This window comes from Phalaenopsis equestris, unplaced genomic scaffold (assembly GCF_001263595.1).
Source record: "Phalaenopsis equestris unplaced genomic scaffold, ASM126359v1 Scaffold000347, whole genome shotgun sequence".
Classification (NCBI taxonomy): domain Eukaryota; kingdom Viridiplantae; phylum Streptophyta; class Magnoliopsida; order Asparagales; family Orchidaceae; genus Phalaenopsis; species Phalaenopsis equestris.
Genome location: NW_018164789.1, coordinates 1,602,837 through 1,629,226, shown reverse-complemented (window position 1 = coordinate 1,629,226; position 26,390 = coordinate 1,602,837). Strand labels below are relative to the sequence as shown.

The window sequence follows — 26,390 nt, the reverse complement described above, 5'->3', positions numbered from 1 at the left end:
GCGGCTTGTCTCCTCGAGCTCTGCTCGACCGAGGGGTCCTCCAACTGCGAAGTTCCACCTGGCCGGCTCTTCCTTTGCCCTAGGCCGCATTTGCTCCACTCTAAATGCATTTCTCCTCTTCCTTTACCTAATTCGACTACTAGGGAGGCTGGTAGGTGGCTGCTCTTCTGCTTTGCTCCTTTCTCTGCTATAAAAACCCTACTTGGGGAGGAGTTCTAGGGTTGGCTGAAATTTCTGAGAATGGGGAGGTGCTGCCAAAATCTCTTCTAATTTCATTCTTACCTTTTCTTCTCATCCTATGTGGCTTGGGGGTTGTTGAAAATTTTGAGAGTGAAGGGGAGGTTATGTTTTCATTGTTTGAAGTTTTTTTTTTTTTTTAAAAAATTCTGCCAAAATCCTTTCAAAACTACGTTTTCGTGCGCTGGAAGTATGGAGTATTTGTTGGTGGCTGTTTCTCGAAGCTTTAGGAGAAAGGCCTTGTCGAAATTTTTGCTTGACTAGCATTTTTATGTGCTGGGAACTTAAAGGATCTGTTGGTTGCTACTTTCTTGAAGTTTTTGGGAGGGAGATTTCTGTAGGAGACATTTTATTGGATCTGTCATACTTTTTTTTTGCTTTAGATCGGCATTAAGAGGTATTTATCTTCCTTCCTTTAATTTGCAACGTTTCTAATGACATCTAAAAAAAAAAATACTTCTTTGATCTTTTAAAGCATGTGAAAGTTTCTTTGGGTTTAATGTGTTTCACTTGGTGGATTTGGGGTTTGCATCTTTATGAAGTGCATTGCACGGGTGTGGTATTCTCCTGTTTCCTAACTTTAAGGCATGGTTTTATGCATGTTAAAATATGATGTGTTGCTTGGAATGCATGTTAAAATATGATTATGCATGTTAAAATATGATGTGTTGCTTGGATTGGGACATTAGGCTGATTTATTTTGTTTCTTATAAAAAAAAAAAGAGAAAAAAAAAGAAAAAGAAGATAGGTGGGAGATGTTTCAGCTAGCCTTGGTATGGAGAGGTTTGATAGAGCTTGTTACTTTGCCCTTATTCAATTAATTTCTTGGCTTTGATGTTTGCTCTTTTAATCACTTCATATTCACAAATGGTAGGATGACATGTGAAAGCATTGGTAGAACATTTTAAAAATGCACTTTTATTCCTTACAAATGTCTATGGCAAGCATGTGTGGGCTATCTTTACTTTCCTTACTTGAAGCACTTGAAAGCATGGCTAAGGTGATCTTGGAATGCATTTTTCTCTTTTAGAAATACATATGGAAAAGCATGTTTGAGGGCTGCCTCTACTACGTTCGTTGCTTCAAATATTTGGAAGTAAGAAATGCATGTTGAAAATTATTTTATGAATTGGAAAAGATGTATCTGGGAACTCATTTCATGCTCTTATTGCTACCCCTTTTTGCTGAAATATATGTTGGAAATTGTTTTATGTGATGAAACATATGTTTGGAGCTCATTTCATGCTTCCTATTTTGCCCTATGTATTGGATTCGATTTGCCCTTTTTCTTGGGCTCGATTGTGGCTTTATGAAATCTGATTTTTATGACCCTGTTTTAGCCCATTTGGTGGGCTTGGTTTGAGCTCTTTTTGAAATCAAGTTTATGCTGGAAATATTTTTTGGTTTGCCCCCTTGTGCTGGGCTCGGTTTCCCTCTTTCTTTGGCTCAGTCTGGGTTTTTTTTAGTGACTTATGTTGGCTGAAATCCCTTGTTGTTTTGGAACATTCCTTGGGCTTGACTTGCCCATGTGCTGGGCTCGGTTCGTCCCTTATGTTGGACTTGTTTGGGCCCCTTTTTGGAGATTTATGCTGGCTGAAATTCTTCACTGTTTGACCATTTCTTGGGCTCGGGTTGCCCTTTTTCTGGGCTTGTTTCGGGCTTCCTTTGGTAATTTATATTGGCTGAGGTTTTGGAATGTTTCTTGAGCTTGGTTTGCCTTTGTATTGGTCTAGGGTTGCCCATTTTTCTGGCTCGGCCCGTAAGCTTGTTTGGGAACTTTTAAACTGTTAAGTTTGTTGTAGCAAAAATGTAGGAAGCTGTTGTTGGCTGTAGGAGGTTCAGAATTGTTGTTTGGAGCAGTTTGGAAGCTTAAAAGTGTCATTAATTGTTGTAGTTAGCTGTTTGGGTGTTGCAATTACTGTTTGCACTCCGGTAGCTGGTGATTGGGCCCATATAGATGTTGTTTGGTGGCTATTTGATGGTTGATTTTGTGGTGATTTTGTTCCTTTTGTGAGCCTTACCCGTAAGCTTTAACTTATGATTTCTTGGTGGAATGGATTGAGCTAGTGGTTGTTTCTCTATATTACCTTAGACACTTTTACGGATAATTTCATATTTATAAAAAAAAATGATAAAAAGAAAAGAGCTTTTGTTTAAAAATAGAGTTGAATGAAATTGGTATTGATATAGCTTTTGAAAATTTGGAAATTCATTCCCTATGGATTATTATTCTCTTTTGCCTTGTGACATATTACAAGTTCTTGAAACTTTGTTTCAAGAAATTGTAAACATGATATAAATTAAATTCATGAGGGATTTGGAAATGCGCAATATTGACATTTGGAAAGGATATCCTTCTCGGGATTGATCCGATCATTTTCCTTTTAAAGAATTTAAATATTTTAGACCGATACAGTCATGATTTCGTTTTAAGCTTTATTAATTCGACTTTGCTTTAAAAATGGATCGGTTTCCTTTTCGTTTATTTTATTTTATTTTATTTTATTTTTTTTAACGGTCAAGTTAAAAATGAGAATTTTCGATTTAGTTATATTCAGAAATAATTTACAGTCTTAAGGGAAATATGAGAGAAAGAGAAAGAGAGAAAATAAAAAAATAAGATTTAGATCTTCGAGGTGATAAAACCTAAAGGGGATAGAATAGCGAACCACCTACCGTTTCTTTTTGTATAGGAAAGATGAAAATGTAAATTGGAAGAATATTTCAGGGTTGGAGGAAAGTGAGAGTTTAGATAACAATTAAGAACATGGATTAGAAAGATTAGTAGACCTGCACTTAGGTCCCTTAAGCTTTGAATCAACTTAAATCCAACTACCCTAATTAGATTTGAATCACAATTCACAACCCTTTTGCCAAAGCTATAGGTTTACCCCCTAGGTTTTAGGAGTCTGATGGTGAGTTAAGCTTAATCTAAAAATATTTGAGGGTTAGTTGAAAGACACTCAGTTGAGGTTAGACACTTTAAGACACTTCAAGTAAACTAAAGTGTATGTTTCCTAGGTCTTAGGAGCACACCTTAAAAGAGAGTTTATCATCCTAATTTTCAAATGATCCTAAGATGTCAGACATCTGACCCTAGTTCATGAGATAACTAGGACACTAGACACGAGGGTGCACTAGATTGTGATTCATGACTGATTTAACTAGATCAAATAATGAAATTCTTACCTTAACTTCATCAAAAATGAAACCCAATACTCCAGGATTTGAGTTTGTCTTACACTCAAATCCTTTCCTGCCAATTGTGGACATTCTCATAACATATAAATTTCCTATTCTTGGTCATTTATATGTGATATTGTATTTCATTTTATTTGTTTGTCTTTTTCCTACGATTTACCTGTTTCTGTTAAGTCTTTTTCAGGTCATACTTTTCTCTTTTACACAGCGCCTAATAACTAAATTTAAAGGAGCAATGAACCTACCAAGTGTACAAGTTTAATTTATATTACAACATTTTATTTTCTCAGCATGTTATATTGTTTTTATATCCTATTATACTACTCTTTATAGTATGTTATACTCTTTTTGCAGCATGTCATACTGTCTTTCTTTTTTACTGTACAGTACATTGTTACTTTACTTTCACACTGCATGCTTAGTTACTTTGATATGCTATGCCTTAGTATAGAATAACCTAGTGGTTAGGTGCATGTTCAAAACTAAAACTGAACCAGGAGGTGCTACTACGAGAAGCTCGGAGCAAACATCGTGGGCAGCACGACGAGGAACAACTTCAAGGTGGATCTGTAGCAACAAAACACATCCACATCACCTAGCACCTTTCTTTAGTTTAAATAACAACTTATAGGATCACTCTTTAGGCTTTTTGTACAACTCTATTGTACAATTATAAGTCCTAACACTTTAGTATTCCGAGGTTACCGTGCGGTACGGTGTAAATCCTCCTATCTTTTTAGGCTATTTGCACAGTCCGATATTGTGTAAACATAAGTCCTAAATCATAAATAATTTGCAGGATTGAAATATCAAATTACATTATTTCAAAAGACATAAAGCCGAACAATAGGATAGTGGGGACATCTCTGGGGTTTCTCCTGGATCTGTGATATCCCCTACTTTTCTTCCCTTCGGATTCCTTAAATAATTGTTCTTATTTTGAGCCACCAATCGTGAAAACCTAAACTTTGAAATCTTGAAAGCAAAACCACATAATTTTGATCGAGAGTTTTCTTAAGTGATTCCGATCATTTAATATGTAATTAACTATAGGGGCTTGCCTATATAGGGAATCTGAAACCCAGATAAAATAAACCCAATCTAATTTTTATAGGTAGGGAAACTTGTTGGTCTTTTTATAAAATATTTCGCAGACCAATATGAATGTCACAAATTCTTTAGTCTAGGTGATTGAATCCCTATTACAAGTGATATATTTATTCATTGAGATAAGTGTATTACTTGTAGTATTGTATTCAATCATCTAAATTATTTAAATGTGAGACCCGTTTGGTCTCACCTATTTTAAAATTAAAATGTTACATTTAAAAAAATCAAAAAGGTTATATTTATATTTAAATTATTTTCAAAATCACAAAATCATCACTTTTTTTCAAAACCCGAAGTTAAAAAAAAAAAACGGCCGACAACCTCAAGATGGGAAAAATGAGAGTATTCTACCTCCGCCATCGCTGTCTCTATTTCATCATTCTCTGTTTCCTCGTCCTGCACTATGAGAACTTGTAATCTTCGATCTTTCCCTCACAGTCACCCGACAATAGTTCAAATCTCTCCCTGTATTCCATGACCGTTCCCTTTTGAGTCAATACATAAAATTATTTGTGTAGATCTCCTTCCTGAATGGATCAGAAACGTTTCAACAAACAATCCTTAAATTTATCTCAAAAACGAATTGGGTATTTAACATCCCTCCACCGAAACCAAGCTAAAGCTTTTCCCTCCAAAAACAATCCTTCCGCCATGAGTTTCTTCTTCTCATCTAACTCATTCACCGCGAAGTATCACTCCACCAAGTATACCCCACCATATTTGTCTTCCCCCTGGAAGACCTGCATTTTCAACTTTCAACTCTAACTTCTTCACCCCAACTTTCTTTGTCTCTGTTGTTTCTCTCCATGTATCGAGGGCACAACTCTTTACTTCGACCGTAGCGATATACCCTCCTTGCTTCTCACCCTTCTTCTTTGTGTTCCTGCAAACCTCTGGCATAATCCCTTCTCCATGTTTCGGCCCAACGCCTTCATTAGAAATTTCTAATCGCCCCTAATCAGAGCCTTCATAGGAGGTTTGTGATGGCTGATATTTTCCTCATGTTCCTCACATTCGATCTCTTTTCTTTTGTCATGGATTCTCTAGTCAACCTTTGTTTAGGGTTTGTAAATTGAGCTGTTGGCGGGTTTTTGGATTGAAAATAAGCCTCTTTAACATATCTCGAATTTACCCCATTCTCTCAAATCAATCTTCCATTCAGTTTTTCATGGAAGAAAATCTATCATTTACGGCGGTGATATTTCGTACATCCCATATCTGATTTGGCTGATCTCTTTCTCTAACTTTTTCTCTAAATCATCCACTCTTTTTGCTGCCATTGCTCCGAAAAAAATTTTAATCACAAAGCAACAAAATACCTGCACACTGAAATCCTTCGACTGATTCGTGAGTCTGTATCACCAAAACGCATACCGGTCGTCGATAAGTAGACTCCTATCTGCTACAGGTAAGAAGGAGGCTCCTTTCTGCAACAGGTAAGCTGCAGATCAGTGGCAAAGAAAGTTGCAAATCAGCGGCAGAGGAAGAAGTAAATCAGCGGCAGAACGGCAGATGCTCTTCCTGTAGATCAGTGGCAGAAGCAAATCAGCGGGCAGAAGCTATTCCTGTGAATAAGCAGCAGAAGCTCTTCTTGACGATAAGATCTTCAGCGGCAGAAAAAAATTACGGCGCAAACACCTGCAGGGAGGCTGGCTGATTTTCTTCAGCGGCAGAAGCAAATCACCTGCAGAGAGGCCAGCTGTTTGAGCCTGCAGGGAGGCCGGCTGCGAGGGAAAGGGGGCCGCTGCGAGAAGGCAGAGGAGGCCGGAGGCCGTTGCATCTATGGTTAGGCTCTGATACCAATTTTTCGACGTAGAATTTCACACAATTTTTTATAGAAATTAGGACAAATATAAATTTTTATTGCAATAATCCAAACAACTGGAAATACAAAAGACAAACACCTACAATTCGAGAGGTAGACGATCTCTCCTAATTTCTACAATTCCAGAGGTAGGAAATTTTTCCCAAATCCTAGACCTAAGACTCATAATTCAATCTCCTGCATAAAACCTAACCCTAGAGGCCTGGATATATAAACCTATTTATACTCAACAACAAAAATAATAAAACACTAAATTACTTTTAGACGTACAAAAGACGTATTTGCCCTTCGGCTAGGCGCTCTCGTAACAGTCTTGCCTTATTTGCTTTATTTAAATTATTTAAAGAGCGCTATAACACACTTAGTAAAAGCCAGAAATTATATAAATGATAGCTTAGGATTTTACTTTCAGTCTACCGTGTAAACGCCATAGATTGATTCTGAAATTCCTTGTATTTCACCTTGGCGTTAATAGATTGGTTTGTTATTGGTTTTTCTGACTGGTACTTTCCTCTTCCTAAGAGTCGGTTATTCCTTCATGTAGTTGAAATTGTATAAATGGTAGAACATATCTTAACTCTTATATGCATATAATGTTTTGGTTACATAAAAATTTCAATAATTGTCCCTTTAGTTTTTTCAGTGGGGGCATTTTACTCTCAAAGTTCATAAAAATGTCAATTTAGCCCCTAGACTCTTTTAATATTGGTTGAAATAGTTCTAGGGAGGACTAATTTAGTTCCCATTAAAAGATTTTGGGAACTAATTTAACACTTTTATAAACTCTGAGTCTAAAATGATCCCATGTAAACAACCAGGTGGTTATTTTGATACTTTACTCATTTTGGTAACTATATACACCTTAATTTGTTCTTGACTAGTGCAATTCTTTCCTTCTTTATTCATTATTGAGAGGCAATCTGTTAAAATGTAATTGCTGTAAAAAAATTATTATCAGATTTTTTTAGACCCATAGCCAATTTAAAAAAAAAAACATTTTTCTCACGAGTCTATAACTATTTTTAGAGATAGTTGCAGCTTCCCTTTAAATGGACCTCAACTCTTCTCTAGTCTGTCAATCTTGGTCTGGAACTTTTATTTATTTATTTTTTTAATTTTTTGTCATGGTCTGTAACTTGCCATTTAATTATGTATGAAAAAGTGTATTTTACCTTTTTTGAAGTTAAAATAGTGGTAAGTTTGATTTGATATGAAAGATTTGGGTGGTAAAAGTATAAAAAGTATGTGTTTGGATGTTAGATACGCAAGTACCTAGAAATTGCGTGCTATGTATGTAAATGAACCCCCCACAGCAAGTACCTAGAAATTGGGTGCTATGTATGTAAATGAACCCCCCACAGCCGTGCTAGGCCCATGCGATGATGCTCACAAAAACCATACGGCTTGAGTATGGTGTTTGTTCAAAGAATTTATTCCCTTCAAAATAAAAATTTACACATCTGCCCTTTTACTAACTATTTTATTAATTGCAGGATCTCTTCCTCTCCCTTGGTCCACCAGAATGAAGATAGCCCTTGATGCTGCAAAAGGCCTTGCCTTTCTTCACGAGGAAGCGGAGAGGCCAGTAATATACCGTGATTTCAAGACATCAAATATTCTATTAGATGTGGTATGCAATTTTGGTTTTGATAAAAGTATTGCATTATGCATAATGTTCCGCATGCTTCTTTGCAATATATTTGTTCTCGCAGGATTATAATGCAAAACTTTCTGATTTTGGGCTTGCCAAAGATGGTCCAGAGGGAGATAAGACTCATGTGTCGACGCGTGTAATGGGTACGTATGGATATGCTGCACCCGAGTATGTCATGACAGGTTGGTTCGGTTCACCGTTTCACCTTTTTAATTTCGAGTAGTGCCTCAGCACAAAGATTTTATTTTTATGATCGTCTTATATTGATTCACCTGCCTACATTTAGATTCATGTGGATGTTATGAAATCAAGTTGCTAGCAGTTCCCTTTTTTTATTGAATTAAAGAGAAAAGTTATCGCAATAGTTACTGACAGGCCTATAAAAGTGTCAATTTAGTCCACCGTTTTCTTTAATATGAGCTGAAATGATCTCAACGGAGGACTATTTTGGCGTAATTTAAAGAACATGGGGACTAATTTAACACTTTTATAGACTTTGGTACTATGTTGGCTCCATCTAAACAATTTGGGGATTACTGTGACACTTGAGCCTAGAATAAAACTTTGGCTTGTAAGATGTTCTCTCTTATTTAGACCAACTAAATGGAAGTTTTACTCAGTCAATACCTTTTGTAAGGCTGATGTGAAAGATTTTCATAGGAAGGGGGGGGGGTATACATGCCACCCAATTGCTATGTATTTACATATATAACACCAATTTTTTTTTTCCAATTTACACGCCTAAATCTTTGATATCACATAAAACATATTATTATTTGGATTTTTAAAAAGTGAAATGCACTTTTTTATGCATATGTAAGGTGACATATATGCAAAAAGTTGAAGTTCAGCTCACAGATATGTAAATACATAGCAGTTGAGTGGTATGTACGTAAATTTTCCAAAAAATAAACGTTTGAACTTAATTCTGAAACTCACTTTCAACTACTTTCCAGGTGCTGACATCAAAATAGACTTGCTTTCCAAGTGTTAACTTCTTTTAAGTGATCTGAGTTCCAGAAAAAACAGATCTATTATCTCACTAGCTGTATTGTTCCATTTTGATAGGGCATTTGACATCAAAGAGTGATGTCTACAGCTTCGGAGTCGTCTTCCTTGAAATTCTGACCGGCCGTCGATCCATGGACAAGAAGCGACCTCACGGCGAGCACAACCTCGTAGAATGGGCTCTCCCCTATCTAAGAGGAAGACGGCGCTTCTACCAGCTCATCGACCCTCGGCTCGAGGGCCATTTCTCTATTAAAGCCTCACATAAGGCCGTCCAGCTCGCAAACCAGTGTCTCAGCCGGGATCCTAAAACCAGGCCTCTCATGAGCGAAGTGGTCGAAGTTCTGAAACCTCTGATAAACCTCAAGGACATGGCCATCTCTTCCTCCCTATTCCAGACCTTTCAGGCAACCAAAAATAGTAACCTGAATGCCAGGAATGGCTCCTTCAGAGCTCAAGGTTCCTTATCAAGGAATGGACAGCAGGTGGAGAGGAATCTCTCAAATGGTGCGTCAGCTACGCCGACGCCACCGAACCAGACGCCACCGAACCAGACGCCGTCAAACCAGACACAGTTGAATGCTATTAGTGAGAAAGGGCAATGAGTGATTCAATTAAAGCTCTCATGGCTTCCTGATTAAAGTTAAGATTTTTTCCGTTTTTTTTTCCAAATTTTGTGAAAATGATCATCTTTGAAAGTAAATGGTGGGGTTTTGGTTGAAAAACAAAGATGGATCTGAGGGTTTGATCCTTAGTGTTGCTATTTGTAGTATATATTTGCTGTAATAAATGGTTACTCCACCCATAGTTTTCTAGATTGGTTGACTGTAAATGCAGTTAAGATGAGGTGTGATGAGGCATCTTTATTTGTCACTAAAATTGAAGGGAATGTTCTGTGATTGAAGTGCTTCAGCTTTTATAAACGATAGATAGTGCTTCCAGTGAACAGATACATGAACAATTTGATATTTTTTTATATAATATTAATTCATGTTTTTTTTTCACATAATTGAACATATTTGAATAAATTTTTGGGAAATTTACATACATATCACCCTATTCTTATGTATTTACTTATCTCACACCTATATTTTGATTTTTACGAAAAAGTGCAATACATCTTTTCCTATATTTTTTTCATACATAGGAAAAGGTGTTTAGCTTGTAAAAATTAATCTTTGGGTGTGAGATGAGTAAATAAATGAGAATTTAGTGTTTTGTACGTAAATTTTCGTATATTTTTAAATCTTGGTGTATAAATGAATTAACTCGTGCGCTTGCATTCTTCTTTATTTATTTTAAAATGATTGTTGTTTAATAAATAATTTGTTAAAATGTCCATTTAATGCTGATTTAGTTGTTTTTCTTGTGATTTACTTTATGCTATTATATCATGGTTTTTATATTTTGTATTTTTCAAATGCTATTTTTATTATTAAAGATATAAAAATTGTACAAAAGAATAGGCAAAAGGTTGAATGAATTGTTTAAAATTTTAACTTTATTGTTTTATCAACATTTAGATATTGTTGAATTTAAATATGCCTGAGAAGAAATAAGAGCGAAAGAGAGGAAGGGCATCACCGCATCACATCACCATTATTAATGAAATGAGCCCTCATGTATAGAATTGGAATCCAATGATGACATTTGTACCCTTAGTAAAGTAGGTATGATAGGAAGTATTTTAGGCGATGAGGTTGGGTTATGATCTGAGCAACTATGCCCGAAGGGTTGGCTGGGAGGTGCCAGCCGCTCGTCTAAGATTTAGGTGGTTCTAGCCATCCGCCCAGCTTGGATGTGGAGTCTCAATGGATTATCCGTGTGAGGTCCGTCCTCGTGGCCCTTTTAACTTTTGTTCCGTATGTAGTTACATTTCTCCCGGCCAGCTAGTAGAAGCCGAGTGGGTAAATGCAGACTCTCGAACTGCCCCCAGCGGGTCTGTGCTCGCCACATCATCTTCTTTGGTTTTTATGTTCAAATATTTATACTACACAATTCTTATGTATTTACATGCCTGACACCAAGATAAACTTTTTTTTTTTTTACATTTCTGCCACTCAAACCTCTCATATCAGATAAAAAAATGTCATTGTTTAAACTTTTAAAAGTTTCAAAGACCATCCTGCATACATAAAATAAGGTGACATGCATGCAAAAGATTGAAATTTAGATGCTAAAAATGTAAATACATAGAAATTGAGTGGTAATTATGTAAATCTCCCTTTCCTCTATTAGGGCCCGGAAACATCTATCACCTTTTGCCCTTCAAAGCTTACTGCGAAATGATTAACAAAAAAAATTGCATATGAATGATAGCAAACCGAGACAATTATGAAACTTCAGTCACTCTATAACACAAATATTTGATAAATTAAAATTTTCAAAAATATTAAAAATAGTCAAGAGTGAGAATTTGAAAAATGAATGAAAGAGGTTGCTTGATTTGTGAATAGCAATGTCTCAGGTGCTATATATTTAATTGCCCTTTTATTCTATTAAGAGTCTGTTTAAAGCTATTTTTTCACTGTTTTGTTGTTAAGACATCCTTCAAAGTTGCGCTTGACTTTTATGGTTAAATCTATGAAGTGTCATAGCTGTAAACTAATTTTTTTTTTAAAATAATAATTAAAATCATATATATATATATCATCTTAAGATAATATTTCTGTTGAAAAAAAATAAAAACAATGAATCTGTTTTTATAAATTTCACCTCTGATAAATCTATTAATTACGAATATATCCAAGTAGGCTTCCTCCCCACCATTCCCCATCAACCCCCACCCCTAGTTTCTCTCCCTCTCTTAACCGTATATATACATAAATATAAAAATAGAAAACAGATAGAGGAGGGAGAGATTCATTTAGTGCAGAGTTATCAATGGTTGTCCTCGCTTGTCGCCTTTCTCTTGTTTTCCTCCCATCATATGTTTCCTGAAGCACATATATAACCCTAAAGCACCATCTTCTTCCTTCGCCACCCACCGAATGGACCAACTATATATGCTTTCTCTCTCAAAAACTGTTTTAAAATTTGAGTTTTGATCCTATGGTCCCCTTGGCCGAATTAACTGCGCCATTCTTATTCTCAAAGGAACTTTATTCCTTTTGAAGTTCATATAATTAGAAGAAATTAGAAAAAGAAAGAAGAGAATGGAGAAATTTGTTGTTTTGTCTCACCAATCTCATTCTCTGTTTTTCATGATCTTCTTCTTCCTCTTAGTTGTTGTTGGTGTTGTGCGTTCTGATATTGGTGAATTTGATGAGTATTGGCAGAAACGTGCTCAAGTTGCTCGTGCGAAGGCTGAAAAGGCTTATAATCCGAACCCCATTGCTACCACCAATGACTTCAATGAGGCTGTTCACAAGTTAGTAATTTTTTGGTCTCATGCAACGTGGTTGCCTTAAGTAGGAAAAATTATTAGGTGCAGACGCCCAATAGGAGGAGAGAGATCTCCCACCACCCTATATCTCCTCCAATTGGGCGGACCTGCATATGCGGACGCCGCACCTAATAATTTGAATTTTTTATTTTTGTTAAACAGACTTTGGGTGATTGGATTTGAGCAGGATTTACGCTCTAATCCACGTAAATCCACTAAACAAAAGTTTTGAGAAATAAAATATGCTAGTTCACTGAATTCATTTTTTTTTGTTCTTTTTTGTTACTTTTTAAATGTAAGTTTGAATTTATTAAATCCGATTATTACATGATTTGTCTTAGATGGTTTGGTCACATTAAACGTCGATCATCTAATGATCCGATTAGGCGAGTAGGTGTTTTTAGATTGAACTTGTGTTAAGAAAGGTAGAGGTAGACCTAGGAAGACTTGTGCTTATTCTATAAAAAATGATCTTAATTTACTATAATTAAATGAAAATATGACATTAAATAGGACGCAATGGAGAAAAATGATTCATGTAGCTGAACCCAAGTAGGGGGATTAAGGCTTTGTTGTTGTTGTTGTTGTCGTTGTAGCTTAGGAGGAAAGTCACGCGAGCAGGCATATGTAAAACATGGTAAAAAAATTTAATGAATTTAACCTTAAATTGAACCAATTATTTAGGTGTGTAAATGAACTGAGTCGGCTCACGAGTCTGGTCAATCTCAACTCGTCAACAGGCTCACGAGCCAAGCTTTTTGAGCCAAAAGCTTGAGCTCAAGAGCCTAATATATTTTTCGGTGAGCCACTGCTATATCCTTCTCCTCCAATCAGTACTTTCTCTTCTGGCAAGCTCATGTAAGAAATTGAATTTTTAGTTCGAGCTCGGGAGCCCAACCTTCTCCAATAAGCTCTGGTAGAAATTGAACTAGCTTGTAAATCTGTTGCTACCGCTATGAGCTGGGTTCGACTCGTCATTCGAGTTCAACTCACACTCGAGCTCACAATTTGACAAACAAGCCGTGCACGACTCAGAGCTCCACTCGGACTCCTTTATACCCCTACAAACATTATTCTAGAATTACACAATTTAAATCTGATAAATCGGAATTTATCGGATTGACTCTTTAAACGCAGGGCTTTGGGTGCCAACGAAACAAGCAGCAACAGGAGGGGCTTATGGGCAGTAAAAGGAAGCAGCAGGAACAAGAAGAAGTACCGGGGCCCCTGCCGCGCCACCAACCCCATCGATCGGTGCTGGCGTTGCCGCTCCGATTGGGCTCACCACCGCAAACGCCTCGCCACCTGCTCCAAAGGCTTCGGCCGCCTCGCCGCCCGCGGGCCGCCCCGGCGCCTTCTACACCGATCCCTCTGATCACGACCTCGTCAACCCCCGCCCCGGCACTCTCCGCCACGCCGTCATCCAATCCGAACCCCTCTGGATCCTCTTCTCCCGCGACATGCTCATCCGCCTCTCCCAAGAACTCATCATCAACAGCCACAAAACCCTAGACGGCCGCGGAGCCAGAGTCCACATCGCTTACGGCGCCCAAATCACCATCCAATTCGTTCACCACATCATCATCCACAATCTCCACATCCACGACATTAAACCAGGCAACGGCGGCTTGATTCGCGATTCCAATCACCACTACGGCCTCCGCACCCGCAGCGACGGGGACGCGATTTCGATCTACGGATCCTCAAACATCTGGATCGATCACCTCTCCATGTCCAACTGCGCCGACGGGCTGATCGACGCTATAATGGGATCGACGGCGATCACGGTGTCGAACTGCCATATGACGAAGCACAACGACGTGTTCCTGTTTGGGGCCAGCGATTCGTATCCGCAGGATGCGTTGATGCAGGTAACTGTAGCTTTCAATCATTTTGGGAGGGGATTGGTGCAGAGAGGTGCAGGTGGGGGTTTGTGCATGTGGTGAACAATGATTATACTCACTGGTTGATGTATGCGGTTGGGGGCAGTAGTCATCCGACGATAGTGAGTCAGGGGAACAGATACATTGCGCCGCCGAATGCGGCGGCGAAGGAGGTGACGCATAGGGATGGTGTGGGGAAGGAAGAATGGAGGAAATGGAATTGGAGATCGGAGGGGGATTTGATGTTGAACGGGGCTTTCTTTGTTCAGTCGGGGAAGGAGTTTAGGAGAAGGTTTACGAAGCAGCAGATGATAAAGGCAAAGCCTGGCACTTTTGTGAGGAGATTGACCAGGTTTGCTGGGACTTTGAATTGCAGGGTTGGGAGGCCGTGCTAGATGGGCATCAGCTCATGAATTAAGAAGCTGCTGCTGATACAGTTCTTTATCCCTTTATTTTATTATGATTTTCTTATTTATCATTCTTATTTTGGTGTTGATTGGTATATTTTTATAGAAACTAACTTTTTTTTTTGGGTTGTTTGAATGTTTTATGTTCTCTTTTTATCTTCTTCTTAAATTGCACTTTAAAAATGTTTCTTTTGTTGAATGAATGTGTGTATATACAGACATGCTTGAGCAATCTTAAGTGTTGTTTGACTCAGCTTAATAGGACCTGTCCATGAATATAGTTTATCTAAAGGTTATATATGAATTGTAGTATGTTGATTTAACCATGTCGACGCAAATATATTTGCATATGAGTATATGCAAGTTATGGATATATACATAAATAAATACAAAAATACATGTGCACACAAGCTTTTTTTAACATCATATTGTTTGCTTTGATGATATTAATGTCGCCGGGAACATCTGCTCGGTTTCTTCATGGAGATGGCTCCAGGTAAGTTCCCCTATTCCCTCTTCAGAGCCAAAATTAATAAGAATAATTTACATATATCTCAGAATTCTTATGTATTTATATATCTAACATTTAGAGTTTCATATTTGTATGCATAGCACTCAGATCTAGAACATGACATTAAAAACATCTTTTTTGATAACTTGTTAGAACTGGCATACCTCTTTTGATGTATAAATTTAAAACACCAAAATGTAAAGATTGACTTTAAATATGTAAATACATAAGAATTGGTGCTTGAATAAGGGTGGATTCAGGCCGTGTTTAGGTTGGGCAGTATAATTTCTCTATATAAATAATAATTTTTAATTTTTTTTTCTTAAATAGTTCAAGTATTTTAGTATTTTGCTCTTCCTCAATATATTTTTTGCTCAATACTTAGAATAAAATTAGGCCCATTTGCATGAATGTGTAGCTCATTAGCACAAAATAGAAAAAAAAAAAAAAAAAATCAAACGTGCATGATTCCAACACTCATCCTAAAAAAAAACAAAAAACAAAAATAAAAATGGCATTAGAATTATGGCATGCATGTAAATTTCTATATTAATAATTAGCTATAAGTATAAACTATAAAGTATTATTAATATATGATTCTCGTAATTACATGCGTGTTGTTACTAAACAAGCCAAAATATATAATAGAAACTTGCCAATTAGGCAGGCCATATTAACGGCATACACCATCTAACAAGAATATATATTATTTTGACCGACTTTAATTTGGTGTGAGGAAAGCCTTCACTTTCCTAGAAGGAATCTCTGCAAGGAAGTCACCTTGAAGCTGCACATCCACTTTAAAATTATATTGAATAAAGTGTTAAAATAGTATCATTTTAATCCGATAGTTTGTAGAAGTGACAAAATAATCCTCTCTTTAGATTCGTACTAAGATAGTCCTCAATATCGACTATTTGAGCTCAATTTTAAAATAATTTCAATGGAGGTCTATTTGAGGTCAACTTTAAATTAATCCTCAACTATTTACCTGAAACTTAAATGTATTTGTACTACTTTAAAATTAAATGTTTTTTTTTTTTTTTTTTTTTTTTTTTTAGTTAGTAAGACTCCAAAGTCTGCTCACAAAGACTTCCAGGTCTACTAAAAAAAGTACATTAATTGTATCTAGCCATGTAAAAGTCTAAAAAAAAAACAAGACTTCCAGAAAATTCAAAGTCTTTCAGATGACGTTTCTTCCATGGCGACATGAGTTAAGAGTATAAATTGAACGGATTTATTTCGAGTTTAAAATAAGCAATAACAAAGTTAAAAATGGCCGCTGGGGGCAAATTTGTGGCCCTTTTCTCTACCATATTCTTTGCTTTGATGATATTAACGTCGCCAAGAGCATCTGCTCAGTTTCTTCATGAGACTGCTCCAGGTTAGTTCCCCTATGCCCACTTCAGGAAAAAAATATTTCGTCTGGATGTCCGCACGTTCTGACGACCAACTACCGGCGGTCACGTTGTCCGCTGATGACGTGTATGGCGGCATGACCACCGGTGATTGGCTGTACGGACAAGCGATATCTGAAAGTGAATATTTTCTCTCACTTCATATCCAAATTAATATTATACGGCACAATTCTTATGTATTTATATATCTAACATATAGAGTTTCATATTTGTATACATAGCACTCAGATCTATAGCATCACATCAAAAAACATCATTTTTGCTAACTTTCTAAAAGTGATACTTCTTTTCATGCATAAGTTTAAAACAACTAATGGTTATAAATTTAAAGATAAAATTTAGATATGTAAATACATAAGAATTGATGCATGAATAAGGGTGAGTCAAGGTTATGTTCACATTGGGTAATTGCCCCTCTTAGAATTTATAATTTCATTGAATAAATAGTAAATTTTAATAATTTTTTTTCCCCAAGTATTTCTGGTAATTTAGTCCTTTTGCTCCTGATGTATATATATTTTTTGTCAAATATTTGGAATAAAAATTGGACATTTGGTTATTCTTCCACCTTAAAAAAATAAAGTTGGTTCCGCCCATTTGTTTGAATGTGTAGCCCATTGGTTGGAAACATGTAAAAATTCCAACGTGCATACTTAGGGCACTCATCTTGAAAAAAAACAAAAAGGGCATAAGAATTGTAGTGTGATTGTTAATTTTCATATTAATAAAGTATTGTCAACATATGATTCATATAATACATGCATACAACAACAACAACAACAACAAGACTTTATCCCAATAAGTGGGTTCAGTTACATGAATCCCTTTTACTCCATTGTGTCCTATTAAGTGTCTTATTTCCATTTAATTCAAATAGATTAAGATCATTTTTTATATGATATGCCCAAGTCATTTTAGATCTACCTCTACTTTTTATAACATAAGTTGAATCTAAAACATCTACTATCTTAAATAGATCATCAAATGGTATGTGTTTAAAGTGACCAAACGATCTAAGACAATTCTCTAATCTTAACCTCCACTAGAGCTACATCAACCCTCACACGGTAAGTGTCAAGCCACTCATCCACCTAAGCATTCTCATCTTAGCAACGCTTAACTTTGTTTAATGCTTCTCTTTCAAAGGCTAACATAATGCTCTATAGAGCACTGCAGGCCTCACCACAATCTTATTAAATTTTATCAAAGTCTAAGAGGTACTTTTCTATCACCGAATTGGCCAGATGCATTCCTCCACTTCAACCAACCAACTTGAATTCTACTAAAAACATCCCCATTTATATCACAATCACTTTGAACAGTAGACCCAAGATATCTAAAATGTTCACACCTTTTAATGACTAGATCACCCATTGTTACAATTCTGCCACTAGAGCCACTACTACTAAAATTACATTTCATGTATTTCGTTTTAGATCTACTTAAACGAAGGCATTTAGACTCCAATGTAAACCTCCACAATTCAAGTTTTTTTAAAACTTTTTCTCTAGTCTCATCCACAAGAAGGATATCATCAACGAAAATCATACACCAAGGTACATCCTCTTGCAAATGTCCTCTAAGAACATCCATAACTACAACAAAAAGATATGGGCTTAAAGTCAATCCCTAATGCAATACAACTAAAATAGGAAAATACTTGATTAATCCTCCTTCTGTTTGGACACAAGTAACAACTCGAGTATACATATCTTTAATAACTTGAATATAAGTCATATCAACACCTTTTTTTTCTCTAAAACTCTCCAAAGGACAAACTCTCCAAAGGACTTCTTCCAAAGGACTTCTCTTGGAACCTTATCGTAAGCTTTTTTTTAAATCAATAAAAATCATATGTAGACCCTCCTTACTCACTTTATACTTCTCCATCAAACATCTCAATAAATATATAGCTTCTATAATAGAACTACCCGACATAACTCCAAAATGATTATGAGATATTTTTGTATCAAGTCTTAACCTATGTTCAATTATCCTTTCTCATAATTTTGAAGTATGATACATCAACTTAATTCTCTATAATTAGTACACTTTTGTGTATCCCCTTTATTCTTAAAAATGTGAACCAAAATAATCTTCCTCTACTTCACAAGCAACTTTTTAGTTTTTAAAATAATATTAAAGAGTTTAGTAAGCCAAGAAATTTCCAAATCTCCTAAATATTTCTATACACTTCAATTGGGATATTTCTACACTTCAATTGGGATATCATCAGGTCCTACTGCTTTTTCACCCTGGATTTTCTTTGAAGTCTCATCAACTTCTCTTTTACAATGCGGCGGTAAAAATAAAATATTTTTTTATTATTAATGATATTAGAATCACTAAGGTAGATAATATTTTTAGAAACTTTGTTCAAAAGTTTATCAAAATGACTCACTCACCTATGTTGCATATCTTCTTCTAAGAAAAACACTTTTAATTTTCATATTTAATCCACTTTATTTGACTTAAATCTTTACTTTTCTTTTTTTCTTTATTTGGCTAGTTATAAACATATATTTTTCATCTTTTTTATTATCTAATATATTATAAAAATCACTAAAAACAGAATTTTTAACGCCACAAATTGTTCTCTTAGACTCCTTACGAGCCACCTTATATTTTTCTAATTTTCTAAGATTTGACAGTTAAATCAAATTTTATAGCACAACTTCTTATATCCTATCTTTTTTGCATGTTATTATTCCACAACTAACTATTTTTATTCATACAAAAATTTTCTTTTAATTGTCCAAGTAAATCTTTTGTCATTTGTTTAATAGTACTTGTATTTTTATCTCACATAGAACTAACATCTTCATGAGCATCCTAAATCTTTAAATCTTAAAGTTTACTTATAAAAATATTTTTTATTCGTGTTTTTTAGGCGCCCTCATTTAACTCTATGACAATGTTTCATTTTATTATTTATCTTACAATTCATAATCTTAAAATCTAGAACTAATAATTGATGTTGAGTACTTAAATTTGAATATAGAACGACCTTACAATCTTTACATTTCCGGCGATCTCTTTTTCTTATAAGAAGATAATCAATTTGTATTATATTAGATCAATTCTTAAAAGTAATAATATGCTCATCTATTTTCTTTAAAAATGTAATAGCAATAATAAAATTATACATTAAACTAGAATCTAATATGATTATATCTTTTTCATTAATTGCTTCAAAATCGTAGCCACCATGAATATTTCTAAGATCTTCCATCATTACCAACATAACCATTTAAAACACCTCCAATAATTTTTTTTTTCTTCAGGAGGTGTCTTTTGAATTAATTCTTCTATGACATTTCAAAATTTTTCTTTTGAATATATACTAAATTTACTTGAGGAACATAAACAATTATAGCATTAAAAATCTTTAAGACTATAATTTTTTTCTCTACAACAATTATTATTTTTTCTCTACAACATTATCTTTAAGACTATAAACACTTATAACATTAAAAATCTTTAAGATTTTAATTTTTTTTCTCTACACTATTAAATGGTTTTAAATTAACATTGCTTTCTAAAATAATTCAGTTTTTGTCATCAAGCCCATATAATCCCGTCTCTTTTAATTGGGAATGAAATTGTTCTCATCGAGGACTATTAAAACTCAATTTTAAAACAGTCAGGACTATTTTGACACTATAAATTCTAAGACAAAAACTATCCCATATAAATAGTTGTTCGCACTTTACTCACGCACCCACACACATGCATATATATATATACGAAAGAATCTTATAGGTTTGGTTAAGATATGCTTTCAAGTAAGAATCTATAAATGTGCTAAATAGCCGGATTTATTAATGCATCGATGAGATACAACCAGTATTTTTATTAATCTTTCAATTTGTAGACCTGATTATCCCTAAAGTATCGTCACCGCAGTAGAGTTTAACCACCAAGTTCGGGATGGATTGGTGTGGTTCCTCTACACCTAGGACACCAGAATATCGAACCATGAACGAAGAAAGACATGAGAGAAATATTGTCTAGTGATTGTGAGGCCCCGATTCTTGACTGGAAGGGACGCGAAAGACCTCTGCCCTCCCTCTCTATCAGATGGAAGGACATAGACCTTTGGGTTTCTCATGTTGTCAAACAGTTGAACAATGAAAATCAATGGCGAGTGCCTTTTTGAATTGATCAGGTCGTGTATGAACAAGGTTCAAATCTCCCGGTCTGTTAGGATGCCTCAGCTGCATACATCACTGCACTTTCACTTGACACCTATCATAATGATAAACGGCTCGTCTTGTCATGACCATATCTTGGATTCTCAATACTTCTGTCGCTCCATCCCCACAGGGGCAGAGAACCCGCTGTTGTCTCGGTTGTGCTACCGGAGGCTCTGGGGAAGTCGAAACAGGAGAGCACTCATCTTGGGGTGGGCTTACTACTTAGATGCTTTCAGCAGTTATCCGCTCCGCACTTGGCTACCCAGCGTTTACCGTAGGCACGATAACTGGTACACCAGAGGTGCGTCCTTTCCGGTCCTCTCGTACTAGGGAAAGGTCCTCTCAATGCTCTAACGCCCGCACCAGATATGAACCAAACTGTCTCACGACGTTCTAAACCCAGCTCACGTACCGCTTTAATGGGCGAACAGCCCAACCACCCTTGGAACATACTACAGCCCCAGGTGGCGAAAAGCCGACATCGAGGTGCCAAACCTTCCCGTCGATGTGAACTCTTGGGGTTGAGCGACGGCCCTTCCACTCGGCACTACACTTTCCATGAAACACACACACACACACACACACACACACACACACACACACACACACACACACACACACACACATTTTAAACCCAATAAAATGCTTCATGCTGTTAGTTTCTAACTTTGAAGCAGTATGTTTTTTATTATTTTTTTTCAATTTACTTCCAGCATTTTTATAATTATTATCTATTTTTATTACTATAAACTTAATGAAAATTAATTATTTGTTGACAGCGGAAGTCGTCAACCCCACGGGAAGGGCGAGGAGGTCACCCGACACCCCCAAAAGCCCAATTGCAAACCCTCACAAGATTCCCCGCCATGGGCCCAAGCGTCCCCCAACCATCATTCTGCGGCCAAACTACCATTAAAAGGGGATGCATATGGTTTGTAAATGGAGTGTGTGTCCATATATATATATATATATTACATTTGCCGTTCATGACAGGTAATATGTTTGCGTTATATAAATATAGCTTTTATCATGGATATAAATGATTAATAACTGGTTTCGAAGCTATTCCTTTGTTGAAATTTCAAGTGCTTTTTTGTAATTGTGTGGTAATTTACATACATACCACACAAATCTTATGTATTTATATATCCAACACCCATTGTTTAATATTTATGTTTATCATATTTGATGTCATAAATTTATGCATGAAAAATTGTATTTCACTTTATGAAAATAGTGATGGTTGTATTTTTAACGTGATGTAATATTTGAGTGGTATGCATGCAAATATGAGCATTTACGGATGAGGAAAATTTGTTGATGATGTATCAATCTTAATTGTGTGGTTTGTATGTAAGTGCCATTTCATGTAATTTATATTATCTTCTTAACAATACCTAACAAAAAATTATGGGTATTTACATATATGCCACCCAATTCTTACATGTTTGAATACAATCCAAGTTTTTCCTATCATATAAAAAATATTAACTTTTTTTCATGTGTAGGTTAGGAGATGTATATGTAAAAATTAAAATTTAGATATTAGATAAGTAATTACATGAAATGATATGTACCTAAATCGTCCACAGTTGCCAATGCTTTTAAACTAAGGATAAATACATGTGGAAAACGAAGGCGAGAGCAAGAAAATATGAAACAAGAAAATCATACAAGACCCACAGAAATACGTGGTTCGGCAAATTACCTACGTCGACGGAGTTATAGAAAATTTTATTACTTGAAGAATTATATAGTTCCTCAATTTCTTCTCTCAATCCTTCTTCTCTAGATTTCCTTCATTTGCTCCTTCTCACTTTGATTCCGCTGCTTGCAAGCACTTCTGCCCGGACCTGCTTTAGACGTAAGCCCGCGACACCTTTGCCGCCGCAACTCTTCTCGCCGACCGCTCCTTCTTCAAACGATTCGATCACGAGATGCAAATCTAGGAGTCGCAAAAATAGATGAAGGGAGGGATATAGGAAAAGCAAAGAAATAAGCGGGCGGGATCTCAAATAGGAAAGGCACAAGAGGTGATTAAAGAAAGAAATAAATATTCACAATACTCAACAAATCTCCTATTTTGAGACTGGTACATTAGTTGCATCGTCATGTTCCTCAAACATGATATTCTTCACCTCTGCTTTGCTTCGATGATGTTAATGTGACCAGGAACATCTGTTCGGTTCTTTAATGAGACAGCCCCTGATAAGTTCCCGTATTCTCTATTCAGATCCAAAATTAATCAGAATAATTTACATATATACCTCAAAATTTTTATGTATTTATATATCCAACATTTAGAGTTTCATCTTTGTATGCATAACACTCGAATCTAGAACATGAGATTAAAATCATCTTTTTTATTAACTTTTTAGAGCTGGTATATCTCGATTCATGTATAAATTTAAAACACCAAAATGTGAAGATAAACTTTTAGATATGTAAATACATAAGAATTGGTGCATGAATAAGGGTGGATTCAGGTTATGTTTAGGTTGAGCAATTACACCTCCGACTCGGTGAAAATCTCTCTTCTGCGAAATTCCGATCAGTACTCCAAAGTTTCTCTTTTTGCTCTTTTCATTTTTCAATCTTTAGGCATACTAATGATGGAATAAAATTTTTGCAGTTAGACAATTTAATGAACTCGTCTTCACATCCAACATCAACTACATCAGATCTGTTGCCATCGCGAAGCTTTGTCACATCTAATTTTAGAGATATTAATATTGCTCCCAGCTTACAACTCCCATAAAATCTTTAGAATATGACTCGCCACTAGCAACCAATCCACAACAACTGTTAAAAGTAAAGTGCAAACGATAAAAGAGATTAAAGAGGCTTGTGATATGATTTATTTAGGACCCAGTTAAAATTATTGAAAGTGAAAGACTTGATTATTAGGCATTAATTTAATTTTCCTCTTAAATCATGGTGTTATCAAAATATTAGAACTTTTTTGTTGGATTAGCCTTTCTTTGATTGTCTTGCTGCTGAGCTTGAACATCAAAGGGCCCACACTATATTTATTGGGAGCATTTGTTTAATAGTAAAAAAGAGTTATATTAATTAAAATTAAATCAATTAACTTAAAAGTTTATCTAATCTGGCCTCCGTCCTTCGTTGATTTTAGGGTTGTAAATGAGCCGAGCCTGAGCGAGCTCTTTTGAGATTGGCTCGTGTTTGAAATCGGCTCTCGTTCGAAATGGCTTGTGAAGGGTGTCTTTGTGTTCGACTCGAATAATATTTTTCGACTCGAGTTCGGGTCGAAATAGGAGGAATTGGAAGAGGAAGGTGTCTCGGAAGAGGAACAGGAAGAGCAAGAGCAGACCCTAAACTTTCGCCGCCAAAACCCTTTCGTGATTTTGAGAGGAGAAGGAGATAATTCAGAAGAGGAGGAGAGCAACAAACACAAACGACAAACCCTAAGCTCTCGCGGTCGAACACCTTTCGCGATTTTGAGAGGAAGGAGAAGTGTCGGAAGAGGAGAGGCAGTCGAATGCCTTTCGAGATTTCGAACCCGAAAACATCCGAGAGTTAGGGCTTTTTTTAATTTTATACTTATATATTATATTATATTAATTATGTAACTTATATTATATAAATATATAATATTCATATAAGTAATATTTATTAATAATTTATTATATATTATAATTTATAGAATTTAATTTTTTGAAAATTTGAAAAAAAAATTTATTTTAAAAGCTTTAATTAATTACAATTTATAATATTTAATTTTATGAATATGTATTATATGTGTGTGTATATTTATTTATTTCTTTCTTTTTGAGCCAATTCGAGCCGAACACAAGCGAACAAATGTTTGTTTGTGATCGACTTGTTTATATTTCGAGTTTAAAAATTTGTTCTTGTTCGACTCATTAAGCTTAACAAACGAGCCGAACACGAACAGTTCGCGAACAATGAGCCAAATTGACAGCCCTACTTGATTTCACGGAAATCTTCTGTGACAAAATCGTTAACTGCTATTCCCCTCTGCCACAAGCCTCATCGCGCTTAGAGTTGACGGTCTTCTTCCCTGTCACATCCTCCTTTCCCTGCATGCGAGCAACCTAAAAATCGAGAGCCCTCATTTCAAGCCGCGATTTTCCTAGCGTCGCCCTGGCATGACGCTTGCAAGACCTCGATCCTCTGTTTCTCCCTTCACACGACACGACATCTTCTGCCCTACAGCTCGAGCTCAGTCTGTCTTTGTTGTGATTCTCTTCAAGTCACGCCCTAACCCTCGTTGGTCTCGTCGAAGACACTGTGCATGTGAGCCAATCCTTCCTCCCTGGGCCGAAATGATCACGTGAACAGACTCTTGTGAAACTGAAGTTGTGCACAGCTTCAGTTGGTCTTCTGGTGTGAAGATAGAGGCTTTGAATTGTAGAGGTGGAGGATTCACGTTTGAAGAAAAAGGACGACGCCGTCAGTGGAGGATATCAGTTGAAGGAAGAAGACGTAGCATGTGTATCGATCTTCAAGTGGGAGATTTATTAGCTGGAGCTCGATTTCTCTCCCGCCTCCAGATCCCGCTCTCGCCAGCCTGCTCCCGAGAATGATGCTTCGCTTCGCCTCTCGCCATCCGATTCGCGAATGGGGAACTGTTTCTGTTGAATTGTTCCCGTGAACAGTTCTGTTGTTTCATGAAGAGCCGCACTCCATCACCTCATTTTTATCGCGAAACTGAGAGGTCTCGTTGGGTCTTCGACATTTTTCTTCCTTTTGCTTAAGCTAAAGAGGAAGAAGAAGAAATTAGTGTCTCTCCTTCAGAGTTTGTATGACATTTTTGTGTTCTTCTTCGGGCTTCTACGGGACAGAGGAAGAGAAGTGCAAGTAGTGGTTCCTTGCGGCAGAAGGAAGAGGAAAGAAGAAGAAGATTGTTCTCATTTGACTTCTTCTTGGTGGCTTGTGGCATAAAAGAAATTGTGTTTATTTCTCTTGTAAGTTTATCTTCTTCGGTGTATCTCGGTGTACAGAGAGAAGAAGATAGAGTAAGGAAGTCAGAGATCCCTCTTGTAAATCAAGACGATCGACTACTATAAATTTCTCAAGCAGTAAAATCCTCTGCAACTCCGTGGACATAGGCAATTTGTCAAACCATATAAATATGTGTTCCGCTGTGTTACTATTTTCTGATGTGAATTGTCTCGTTCTATTTTTCATCTCGTCGTCGATTATATATATATATATAAGATTTTGAAAATTTTAACTTGGTGAGAGGAAAATAGTAGTTTCCTAGAAGGAACCTCTGGAAGGGATGCACCTCTACTTTAAAATTATATTGAATAAATTGTCAAAAAAGTCTACGGGGTTGTTCTAATTCTAGAGTTTATAGAAGTGACAAAGTAATCCTCAAACTTTTTAAATTAGAGCTAAAATAGTCCTCATGACGGACGATTTGAGCTCAATTTTAAAATACTTTCCATGGAGGCCTACTTAAATTCAATTTTAAATTAATCCCCAACTTTTTACATGACACTTAAATATATTTCTACTAAATAAAAATAAAACGTTTTTTTCACCTTAATAAGACTCTAAAGACT

General features: G+C 36.0%; 1 protein-coding gene and 1 pseudogene across 1 annotated transcript in view; both read left to right on the top strand.

Annotated features, from left to right (window-relative positions):
• LOC110026008 (probable serine/threonine-protein kinase PIX7) overlaps positions 1-9,850 on the top strand; it is a 22,709-nt gene extending 12,859 nt beyond the window's left edge. Inside the window, 3 exon segments of the mRNA XM_020726748.1 lie at positions 7,867-8,003; positions 8,086-8,209; positions 9,096-9,850. Coding sequence (XP_020582407.1) covers positions 7,867-8,003; positions 8,086-8,209; positions 9,096-9,640 — 806 coding nt within the window. The 3' untranslated portion in view covers positions 9,641-9,850.
• Positions 9,851-11,999: 2,149 nt separating this feature from the next.
• On the top strand, positions 12,000-14,787 carry LOC110026009 (annotated as a pseudogene).
• The last annotated feature ends 11,603 nt before the right edge of the window (positions 14,788-26,390 follow it).